At 50.2% G+C, this 12,436-nt stretch overlaps 1 protein-coding gene across 1 annotated transcript in view; it reads left to right on the forward strand.

Moving 5' to 3' along the window:
- Window positions 1-55: 55 nt before the first annotated feature.
- LOC111860656 (uncharacterized) overlaps window positions 56-12,436 on the forward strand; it is a 62,451-nt gene continuing 50,070 nt past the window's right edge. Inside the window, exons 1-8 of the mRNA XM_023844547.2 lie at window positions 56-219; window positions 686-786; window positions 893-1,039; window positions 2,340-2,489; window positions 2,918-3,030; window positions 4,079-4,202; window positions 5,436-5,528; window positions 9,924-9,992. Coding sequence (XP_023700315.2) covers window positions 156-219; window positions 686-786; window positions 893-1,039; window positions 2,340-2,489; window positions 2,918-3,030; window positions 4,079-4,202; window positions 5,436-5,528; window positions 9,924-9,992 — 861 coding nt within the window. The 5' untranslated portion in view covers window positions 56-155. The remainder of the gene's footprint in view (window positions 220-685; window positions 787-892; window positions 1,040-2,339; window positions 2,490-2,917; window positions 3,031-4,078; window positions 4,203-5,435; window positions 5,529-9,923; window positions 9,993-12,436) is intronic.

A 12,436-nucleotide genomic window follows, 5' to 3' on the forward strand; every position in this document is an offset into this window, starting at 1 on the left:
GCGAAAGCTATAAAGGAGTAAATCCGGCACTGTTTGTCCTTCTCGTCTTCCGTAGCTCAGCGGAAGCAGACGCAGATTGCTTCGTTTAGCGAATTTGTTACTAGACACTTTTAGCCAAACCGAAGTGGGCAGTACTGAGTTTTTACAGCAATACAATGGGAGGTCAAGCGAAGAAGAAAAAGAAAAACAGGAGCAGCCGAAGAGAAAGACCCCCACAGGGTGATCTATCTCTTTCAGTTGCATAATTGTAACTGTACAGATGTGGCATGTGTGGTTATCACGTGTACGGGCTCTTTAAACTGCGGACTGTACCACGTTGCCAATGTTGTTAACATGCTTCATCGTCGTGCCGGAGTTTATTGGTGTCCAGCAGGAATCTTAACTGTAACAACCGTATTTTACAATTATTTACTATAAATGTTAAGTTTTATTGTCTATATAGTAAAGTGAAACTTTTGTCCAGAATGTAAAAGAAAATGAAACGTAGAACACCAGACAAGAACACTAGACAGAAACTGTTCACATGCACATACAAAATTCGTATTAGGAATGGAATCGGGAAATAATGGTTGTTTAATGAGGAATGATGCTTGTTACAGGTACAAATGGTAGATCCCAGAGGTCTTTGTAAGACTTGCGTTGAACCTTCCTGACATGTATATTACTGAAACTATTGTTCGCTTAGACTCCAGACTAACAGTCCAAGAGCGTGTAAAACTGAAGATGCAAGACAAAGCAAAGAAGAAAACGGCGGAGAGGTACACGGCAGAGCAGCTACTGGAGAAGGTAGTAGGGGGGCGGCACTTTCTGGGGACACCGCCATGCTCGCGGCACTTTCTGGGGACACCGCCATGCTCGCTGTTTGCACATAGACACCGTTTGCTTGTTTTAGACCCAGGAGTGCATGGACAACTTCGACTTCGAAATGGCCCGGCTTTTCTGTCAGCGCGCGCTGGATATAGAGCCTACCAACCTGAACACCCTGGACATGCTTGGGAACATCTGTGCTGAGCTGGGGGACGTGGAGAAAGCTAAGCAAATATCCATTTCCGTGGTTGAGTTGGGGAAGTAGGATGGATGGACACTCAGAGTGAAATGGGTGCTGGTAGGTGTAGAGTGACTGACGCTCAGAAACCATGAGGAAAGCAGCTTCAGTAGGTGTGTAGAGTGACTTGATACTCGGACGCCCTGAGGAAAGCGGCTGGGGGTAGGCGTGTAGGGTGACTGATACTCGGACGCCCTGAGGAAAGCGGCTGGGGGTAGGCGTGTAGGGTGACTGATACTCGGACGCCCTGAGGAAAGCGGCTGGGGGTAGGTGTGTAGGGTGACTGATACTCGGACGCCCTGAGGAAAGCGGCTGGGGGTAGGTGTGTAGGGTGACTGATACTCGGATGCCCTGAGGAAAGCGGCTGGGGGTAGGTGTGTAGGGTGACTGATACTTGGACGCCCTGAGGAAAGCGGCTGGGGGTAGGTGTGTAGGGTGACTGATACTCGGACACCCTGAGGAAAGCTGCAGGGCGTAGGTATGTAGGGTGACTGATACTCGGACACCCTGAGGAAAGCTGCAGGGGGTAGGTATTTAGTGTGACTGATACTCGGACACCCTGAGGAAAGCTGCAGGGGGTAGGTGTGTAGGGTGACTGATACTCGTACGCCCTGAGGAAAGCGGCTGGGGGTAGGTGTGTAGGGTGACTGATACTCGGACGCCCTGAGGAAAGCGGCTGGGGGTAGGTGTGTAGGGTGACTGATACTCGGACGCCCTGAGGAAAGCGGCTGGGGGTAGGTGTGTAGGGTGACTGATACTCGGACGCCCTGAGGAAAGCGGCTGGGGGTAGGTGTGTAGGGTGACTGATACTCGGACGCCCTGAGGAAAGCGGCTGGGGGTAGGTGTGTAGGGTGACTGATACTCGGACGCCCTTGGGACTGCAGTGTGTGTGTATATGTATGTATGTATGTATGTATATATCTGTAATAACTGGGCAGTGATGCCTCACACTCTCAGTGCTGTGGGTTCGAGGTAGTTTCATATGGTGTAGATGAGTTGGTGTGTTTGTGTTAGTCTGTCGTCTGCACTGGTGCCTATGTATGGCTTAGTTCTGTTCACACTCTGCTTCCTGAGTTACGACCATCTGATCCTAACAGAATAGGGGTAACTGAAAGCTTTTGAGTTTGTGTTAGTAATTATCTAGCTATTAGGCAGTGGGTGTTGTATAAACACCCACACTGACAGGCTGAATGCAGTCACCTGTGATGCTTGTGTATGATGTGGGTTTACATCTCACGTCCTCGGCCTGCGTGTCATGTCACCCTGCGAGGGCCTTTCCTTGACTGCGCCGTGCGTGTTCCTGAGGGCTGTAGAGCTCAGCCCAGATGAGGGCCACAGCAAGTACATGTACCTGGGTCAGATGCAGACCGGCAAGGAGGCCATCCAACATTTCAACAAAGGCATAGAGATCATGCTGAAGGAGCTGGAGAAGCAGGCGTTGGTGGTAAGTCCGCCCTCTCCCCGTAGGGGTAGGACTGCCGATCGGCAGAGAGCGGGGTCAGCCCGGGCCCGTGTGTGGTATGATTTCCCTGGCAGCCGTGGGATTTGAACCCACAACCTTACCGACACAGGCGGACTCATTCTTTTGAGCTACATGCTGCCCTTTATCAGTATTGTATCCACTCCCTTACTCTTAGCCTCAATGAAAAGTGGGAATGCATTGTAATTACGGCGCTGATGAACCCCACTTGCCGAATTAATGAAAAACCTCTAGGAAATTGTATCTTCCTCAAACTTAATTTCTTAGCCGGGCACCAGGGGGCACTGTAGCCTAGATAACAGCTGCTCTGTGGGCTGATTTTGGCTTTTTCAAAGTATGGTCTCCACTCTGATGCCAATATGCCTGGTACCTGTACCCCCTCCTCTCTCCAGGCCCCCCCGGTAGCAGCAGCCGCTGCTCCTGTAAACCGCGACCCCGAAGTGACCGCAAAGGAAATGTCAGTGGCCTTCTGTTCAGTAGCAGAGATCTATTTCACTGACCTGTGGTAAGTCCTCCCCGTTGCTGTGATCTGGCAGCCAAACACGATTCGCTAACAGGGATGAGCGGTGCGGATGTGGGCAGCAGGGTTGCCAGATGACCGCGACCGACTGCGGTTAACTGGAACAAAGAGCGAGGCATTCCTTAGTTCTGTTTCGAAACGTTCATCTTCGTGTGTTTAATCATTGCGTCTTATTTCAGTTCATGGAAAAACTTAATGTCATCACTCCAAATTGATAACAACTCCCCACTGAGTGGATCCAATGATTTCCCTGGGATACATGACGGGTTCTGCTGGGCTCACCGCCCCGCACCAGGCCCTGAACCTGCGCTGTAGGTCTGGCTTGTCATCTGGCACTGCCCTTGCCCCCGAGCGGCCGCGGGGCACCTTTGGGGGGGCAGGATGCTGCCAGCGCTACTCGTCCTCCTGGCTCTGCTGCCTCGTGTGTTTGTTTCAGGGCCGTTCATTTTTGCTTCATCTAATATTTATGCTCCGTCCTCTGCTTTATTTACTTTGCTTTATGAACCCCTGAAGGGAGGATGTTTAGCATTTTTTGTTAAAAATGGCCAATAAAGGGCCTTTATTGGAGATATGTGTCCTCTGTAAGGTTTTATTAATCGGGGTTTAAATTAGCTGGTATTTTGAAAGTTTAAAACAGGAGATTTAATTAACGTCAGTGAGGCATCTGCTAAAATTTAGAGATAGGGCTGCTGGTTTTCTCTGGGGCCGGCGCCCCCCCCCCCCCGGGGTCTCTGGGGCAATCTGGCCGCGACGGGAGCTGCAGATGGAGGAGGCCACCTGTGGGGTTATTCTCCACGTGCCGGGAAGGTGGTTTGGGAGATCAGCACGGGGCGTATGTGGAGAGAGGGGCAGGGTGCGGACTCTCAGGCGTTCAGGACGGCCTCCCTCGAGGACCGAGCGCCGTGCTGCTTCCTGCCCACTTTCGGGTCCTACTCTGGGCTGCAGGAGGGGCATTTGGGGTGCAAACCCGGATTCCCGCATGGGCCCAGTGTGTGACGCACGCCTCTCCTCTCCTCACCATCCCCCCCACCAGCATGGAGGAGGGGGCGGCTGACCGGTGCAGGGACGCCATCGACGCGGCCCTGCAGTATCACCCTGAAGACCCTGAGGCCCTGCAGCTGATGGCCAGCTACCTGTTCAGCGTGGAGAAGCCCCAGGTGCCTGCAGGAGCCGCCGCCGGACGGGACTGACCTCGCCCATCCCATTAGGGCTTCAGTTACTTTGTTTTCTGAGTGTTTTCTGCCAGAGAGACCCACCTAAGATAGGAATATTTAATTTTTGGATTTTTATACCAAAGTGGTTTTATGTAATTCTGCCGTCCCAGGAATGCCGCTTTATAACCCCTTCCGGGTCGAGCGAGTCTCCCTGGGGGGGGGATGCTGCCAATGGCGCAGGGGCCCGATGTGTGGGCAGGGCCCCCCTCTCACGGTGTCCATCTTTGTAATGCATATCCTGTTCAGGGTAAGGTGGGGGGGGGGGTCTGCACAGGGCTCATGATGGGGTATATCCTGACTAGGATGCCAGCCCAGTGTAATCCTCACATACATGCTCATAATCTCTTTTGGGGATGCCGTAAGCCTGGCTGTATGTTTGGGAATCCCAGGCAACATGGAGAACATGCAGAGCCCAGGTGGGGGGGGGGGGCAGCATTCACCCCCCTGGCTGGTGGCAGACCTGCCTGCTGAGTCACCCAGCTGCCCTTCTTCACATCTTCTGTCACACGTGTGGGGAAAGTGTACTTCGTGATAGGCGCGAAATAAAGGTCTCTGTGGGCCTGCTGCATTATCATGTGCCTTCTCAAGCCCCTCGAGTAGCCGTGATGTATGAACGTGCAGAAATGTGCTTCTGAAGCCACAAATCAGCCGTCTCAGTAGCCGGACGTCTGCTGTGCTGGGCTCTGCATTTACGGCGGGGAAAATCAATGCCTCCTGGGAGACATTCTGTGGCTGTGTGACATTAAATCCACAGGGTGATCAGCGACGCGCTTTGCTGTAGTGACTTCTCTTGCCACTAGATGGCGAAGTGGTTCAAGGTGTTGTGTCTCTGGCCGCTCAGGCATGCTGGCTCCCACTGCCCTCTCCTTCCTTGGTTTGTGCCATCCATCACTTTGGTGGGGGTGCTGTAGCCCAGATAGTTGTGCCCCTCAGATTAATTTAAACACCTGCCCACTTCTCACTGTATACCTTCTCACTGTATACCTTCTCACTGTATACCTTCTCACTGTTGCTGGAAAAAGACATCGGTTCAGTGTCCACTCAGACTGTCCTTTTGGTTGAATTTGCAGGAGTGCTTAGTACTGTTTGTATGAATAGACTGATATAGATCCTTTCCCAACATGATCACTGATACTTATTGGGGGAACTGAGGTGGGCACTCTCCTTCTACTCCAGGAGGGGAAGGAGTTCCTGATGAGGAGCGTAGGAGTGTGGCTCCCCCGGCACCAGCAGGAGGCAGAGTCTGTCGAGGGGGAGGAGCACCGGCAGGTGAGGTGCAACCAATCACACCACATCTCCACACGTGATGTGAACATGGAGAAAGCCAGCAGGTGCACTGTTAGCGCTGCTAGCTAAACACAAAGCCGACCAGTACACTTCATCGGCATTGCTAGGTGACTACAAAGCCGACCAGTACACTTCATCGGCATTGCTAGGTGAATACAAAGCCGGCCAGTACACTTCATCGGCATTGCTAGGTGAATACAAAGCCGGCCAGTACACTTCATCGGCATTGCTAGGTGAATACAAAGCCGGCCAGTACACTTCATCGGCATTGCTAGGTGACTACAAAGCCGACCAGTACACTTCATCGGCATTGCTAGGTGAATACAAAGCCGACCAGTACACTTCATCGGCATTGCTAGGTGACTACAAAGCCGACCAGTACACTTCATCGGCATTGCTAGGTGAATACAAAGCCGACCAGTACACTTCATCGGCATTGCTAGGTGAATACATAGCCGACCAGTACACTTCATCGGCATTGCTAGCTAAACACAAAGCCGACCAGTACACTTCATCGGCATTGCTAGGTGAATACAAAGCCGGCCAGTACACTTCATCGGCATTGCTAGGTGAATACATAGCCGACCAGTACACTTCATCGGCATTGCTAGGTGACTACAAAGCCGACCAGTACACTTCATCGGCATTGCTAGGTGAATACAAAGCCGGCCAGTACACTTCATCGGCATTGCTAGGTGAATACATAGCCGACCAGTACACTTCATCGGCATTGCTAGGTGACTACAAAGCCGACCAGTACACTTCATCGGCATTGCTAGGTGAATACAAAGCCGACCAGTACACTTCATCGGCATTGCTAGGTGAATACAAAGCCGACCAGTACACTTCATCGGCATTGCTAGGTGAATACAAAGCCGACCAGTACACTTCATCGGCATTGCTAGGCGAATACAAAGCCGACCAGTACACTTCATCGGCATTGCTAGGCGAATACAAAGCCGACCAGTACACTTCATCGGCATTGCTAGGCGAATACAAAGCCGACCAGTACACTTCATCGGCATTGCTAGGTGAATACAAAGCCGACCAGTACACTTCATCGGCATTGCTAGGTGAATACAAAGCCGGCCAGTACACTTCATCGGCATTGCTAGGTGAATACAAAGCCGACCAGTACACTTCATCGGCATTGCTAGGTGAATACAAAGCCGACCAGTACACTTCATCGGCATTGCTAGGTGAATACAAAGCCGGCCAGTACACTTCATCGGCATTGCTAGGTGAATACAAAGCCGACCAGTACACTTCATCGGCATTGCTAGGCGAATACATAGCCGACCAGTACACTTCATCGGCATTGCTAGGTGAATACAAAGCCGACCAGTACACTTCATCGGCATTGCTAGGTGAATACATAGCCGACCAGTACACTTCATCGGCATTGCTAGGTGAATACAAAGCCGACCAGTACACTTCATCGGCATTGCTAGGTGAATACAAAGCCGACCAGTACACTTCATCGGCATTGCTAGGTGAATACAAAGCCGACCAGTACACTTCATCGGCATTGCTAGGTGAATACAAAGCCGGCCAGTACACTTCATCGGCATTGCTAGGTGAATACAAAGCCGACCAGTACACTTCATCGGCATTGCTAGGTGAATACAAAGCCGACCAGTACACTTCATCGGCATTGCTAGGTGAATACAAAGCCGACCAGTACACTTCATCGGCATTGCTAGGTGAATACAAAGCCGACCAGTACACTTCATCGGCATTGCTAGGTGAATACAAAGCCGACCAGTACACTTCATCGGCATTGCTAGGTGAATACAAAGCCGACCAGTACACTTCATCGGCATTGCTAGGTGAATACATAGCCGACCAGTACACTTCATCGGCATTGCTAGGTGAATACAAAGCCGACCAGTACACTTCATCGGCATTGCTAGGTGAATACAAAGCCGACCAGTACACTTCATCGGCATTGCTAGGTGAATACAAAGCCGACCAGTACACTTCATCGGCATTGCTAGGTGACTACAAAGCCGGCCAGTACACTTCATCTTCATTGCTAGGTGAATACAAAGCCAAAACCGCTACACTTTGCTAGCAAGATGCTAGCAAACTTTGCAGTCTGGAGTCTCATTTAACTAACACTGACAGCAACATTTTAAGTGAGTAGAGAGGGTGATGTTTGATAGCAGGGCAGGTTTAAATGTTTAAATAAATGCGTTGAGCATCAGTGGAGATTGGGAGGGAGTCTGACGAAGTTCACGAAAAAGGACCGTCGTACTCGACTCCGAGTGACCGATGATGATGATGATGATGATGGTGTGCATGTGGTTATTTTCCTGGCTCCGCTGCAGTTCCAGTGACCCTTGGCAGGTTGTGCTCAGTAAGGACTTTTATGGAACCCCTGCAGAGAGCTTCCTGCCAGAGGGGGCATCTAACAGTTGATTTTGAATCTTTTTGATTCCCCAATACAGTGAGACTCTGACGCACTGATCTTTGGACTCTTCCTCATCCCCCTCACTGTCTTCCTCCCTGTGTGGGGGGGGGGGGCTGACTGTATCTCCCTTACCTGGTCTGTTTAGTGCCGTCTGTCTTTGTCTTCTTCATGGAGATGGTTGACAAAGGGTTTTGCATGCAGGTCTCCTTAAATTTATACCCCAGGGTCACGGCAAATGGTGAAAAGCAGCAGTACAATTTCTGAAGGCTGATACCAGCTCAAAAGATTAGAATATTATGAGAGACCATTTTTTCATTGAATGTTAGATATTCTTTATGGGGGCCAATTATTCTGGATCCTTGGTCTTGCTGTAGAATTCGTACTGCTCAATAAAATGTTTTGTGTTAAAAGAATATGGCCTCCCCAAATGCTTGAGACCATTTGAATCATGCATGTGTATCATTTATTTAACACAGTCATTATTGCTCATTTTCATAAAAACTGCCAATAATTCTTGAGGTGACTCTATGTAAATTCCTCTTTGGTAAGTTCAGTACATTCTAGGTTTTTATGTCACCAAGGACCTCAGGATGTCACATGACAAGGGGCCACTGAAAGTTTGTCTGCTTCACAAGCCACCAAAGTCAAGTCGTTCTCTCTCTCTCCCCCCCCCCCCTCCCTCCTGCATGGCAGTCTTTGTTCTAAGCTTATTCTCATTAACAAAAATGACATCATGTAAACAAAAACTGATGGTGAAAACATATTCCTGTGAGCCGAAATAATACTTTGTCTGCTGCAGCAAAAAAAAAAAGAAAAATAACAGTGGAGATAAACGGCTTTAGTCTTTTCTATTTTCTTTGTGTATCCTGTAGCTTGACCTTTCAAAAGTAAAAATCCCTTCTGTGCCGCAAAATGATAAGCACCCAGAAGTCGGTGTCCTCCTAAGTGAGCCGTCGGCGAGAAAACCAGCCGACCTGCTGCCATAAATGGTGGCTAATTGGAAGGAAATGGAAGAGTCCAGTTTGGGGTCACTCTGAGTGACCCGTTCTGTGACATGTGCACGTTTGCTGTCGCAGGCTGTGACACTGCTCTCAGGAAAGCTAAGCAGTCGAGCTTGGCGAGCGAGGTGACTTGAATTTGAATTTTTCTTGGTCATTTTCTTGGTCATTTTCCTGCTGTTTATCTCAGGTCACAGTTAATGTGATGCAATGATGCAGAACGTCTAATTACCCCATCAGTGTCTTATTTTTTACATAATGCATAACGGGCCGAAAGCGAGTTTCCAAAGGCACCTCTTTGGGATTCTTTCCTCTCCCCTAAACCACTTTATCTGTGGGTCATTAAAAAGTACGATTAACTGCTGAATCAGTTTAACAGAAATTAAGGCATTAAATGACATTGAGTCTGGAATACAATTTCCACATGACTAAATATATTTATGTTTTTATATATATATATAAATAAATAAATAAATTCTAGAATAAAATATTAGTGTATTGTTTCTGATCGAGAATCAGTAATTCCTGTTGATTTTTGTTGGTTTATTGTTGAAGGACCTTAAGATCTCTCGCTGGGATCAGTTACCTCACTGTGTTTGCTGGTCTGCTGTTGGATTTGCTGTTAGTATTTTACACCTATTGTCTTGGTTAGAACACGGAACGGGCAGCCAAACCGCAGCCTCCATGCTTCACACATTCGGATTCCCATATGCACATTTGGCAGTGAGAAGGACTGTTTTCCTTTCCATACGTAGAGTGTGTTGGTATTTTTTTTAAGTGACGCATTAAGCTGCTCTTTATTAATACTGTGTATAAGAGGCAGGTGGATGTCACTGTGGTGGGGTTTGGTAGCCCAGGGGCGTGTGTGTGTGCGTGCGCGTGCGTGACTGTGGTGGGGTTTGGTAGTTCTGTCTACTGGCCAGTTTCTCCAGTTGTGTGATGGACATTCCTTCCTTTTTCCTGCAGAACGCCATGCCACCCTACGAGTCGAGGATCACCACAGCCAAGCTGCTCGTCGAGGCCACGGAATACGAGGTAAGGTGCAGCCCTGTTCAGTGTTTTTATTTTCTCTATGTGCCTTTCACCGGTCCTAAGCCGATTCCAGCAAACAAACAACACCTGCAGAAGCTTCTGGAAATGAGGGCCCGTGTGCCTGTCGTTTAAGCTACAACACGTCCACATAATCTCATTTTTTTTAGTAATCATAATTGGGTCTTTCTCCAGATAGATGCCTTTCTGCAGAATCTTCTGTCTGGCACTCTGTCCCACAAATACGCTTCTCCTAATTAACCCTGAAGCTTTTCTCATGATTACACGCACCGGCCTTCATATGTGACACTTGTGAATGCTCTGTTTTAATGGCCTTGCAGGTGGTTTTTGCAGAGCAGTGATTTATAAATCATCCGGCGTCATTAATCGCAGTTTGTTTTAATAGTTTGCGATCGCACAGACCCTAGAGACTGTTGTGCTCATCGGCATCGTCAGTAAGTGGCGTATAGTCGCGGGTTAGGGTTAGGCCTCTGTGTCACATCTCCATAGGCCCTTCAGGAAGGTCCTGAAACCCCCCCCAAATGCAGGATGAATAGCCTGACCCTGTGCTTCATTATTACGTCTACATCTGTGTGTCTTAAGAAGGAGAGCGAGATGAAAGTGACTCCATTCCAATGTACCGTGTTTCTCTGGCTGGTGGTCGAGCCACAGGTCTGAGGGTTGGCGGTCAGCACCTCTGTATCCGTGCATCTTTGCTCTGGGTTATTTGTTGGAGAGGCCCCCCCCCTGGGGCTGGCAAGCGAAGCCCTCCACGGGGAACCACTGGCACCAGCTGGCACCCCAAATGCAGTTACGTTTTAACAATGTGGGGGTCTGATTTAATTACCGTAACAAGCACGGCTGTAAGAGTTAGCCCGCTAAAGCCGCTAGCATGCAGCCGCCATAGCCGCTTTTAGCGTAATAGTTTTATTCATTCGCTCTTGATAGCGTGGTAATTAATCTGCCGGGATGACGAGCATCAGCAGGATTAATATGCTGTTAAAAGATAATGACTTTCCAGCGTGGCCTTGTTTTGCTAATTAAGGCGGATTATTGTTCCAGGTTTACAGTGTCACTGACTATTCTGCTTTTCCAAATTCTTTAACGACGCGTTGAAGGTGAAAGGATCTCTCGGTGAATCCGGCCATTGGCACTGATTTACAGGGCGTGGCCTGTTACCAAGGCGACTTGGCATCGCCCTGGAGCCCTCAGCGTGGGCAGATTATCCACCCGGAGCGTGCCTGAGGGTGGCTGGTGGCCCAGTCCTGGGGGGGCCTGGACCTGGGGGTGACCCTCTCAGCCTGCACTCTGACCTGGATGCCGGCCTTTCTGATTGGCTAACTTGTCGCCTGCCACTTAGTAATGTAGGTGGCGCGGTGTGGAGGGGCAGCCCTTTGCCCACAGTGGATGGAGGGGGGGGGCTCGGCCCGACCTTCGCCCCCTCGCAGGCATGCCGCAGATCGCAGTGGCGCTCCTGTGAGCTTCCTGCTGGCCGCCATGTGCTTTTGGGCCCAACTGGAGTTGAAAATCGTCCGCGGCCCCTTTTATAAAATGCATAATACTCTCATCGTCTGTAAAGATAGAAACGGAATCAAAGCCAAAAAGTGCCAGCCACAGATTTAAAATGTCTTTTTAATGAGTGGTTCGTCTTTATCGGGCAGCGGCTGACGGTTCCACCCCCATCCCTGGCGTGGCGACGTGCTCCGTGTCCCTCAGCCAGCAAGGCCTCCCTCCTGTCTCCGCGTGACTGTCTCTTTGTGCCGGGGAAGCTTGTAATGGGGTCTGCATTGGCAGATAGATGCCTGTTTGCCTTTTCTTGGCTGTAGCCCACAGTAACCCGCCTTCGTACGTGTCCTCACTGCGCCTGCAGGACTCACAGAGGGGCTTGTTGCTTGCTGAGCAGCAGTGAAGATGGGATCCCACTGGCCCAGTTCAGGCTATTAGTGATGATTGAACTCCTGAACTATCGGGCATTACAACGCGGCTGAAGGGTTTTTTGAGTTCTCCGGACACGCGGGATGTGTGGAATATTCCCAGCGTTCCCGCACCAAGCGCGAGGCGTCCTCATGAAGGGTTCGATTGGGCCTGAATCAAAGAGAATAGTGTTGCATTAATCATCAGCAGGATGGGCTGAGCTCTGCGCGTCGAGCCCCTTGCATCAGCCGCACCTGTGAATTATGCAGGAATGCGGCTCACTCTAATGGAAGCTCTCTCATCAGAAGCCACCGGCTCTTCGGGCTTTCGTGGCGGCCATCACTGAAGCCGTGATGATGTCACCTGATACTCATCGTGGACCCCCGCCTTCTAAAGTCCATCCGTGGGGGCCTGACGGAGGCGCTGACCTATGGGACACGGGGTCAAGAGACGTAATCTCTTCTATCACCTTCCCTGTGTGCCTGGGCCCCATTTCTGGGCAGCACGGGCTCAGAGCTGAGATCTCCTCCCTGAGA

Source organism: Paramormyrops kingsleyae, chromosome 9 (genome assembly GCF_048594095.1).
Source record: "Paramormyrops kingsleyae isolate MSU_618 chromosome 9, PKINGS_0.4, whole genome shotgun sequence".
In the NCBI taxonomy this organism is placed as follows: domain Eukaryota; kingdom Metazoa; phylum Chordata; class Actinopteri; order Osteoglossiformes; family Mormyridae; genus Paramormyrops; species Paramormyrops kingsleyae.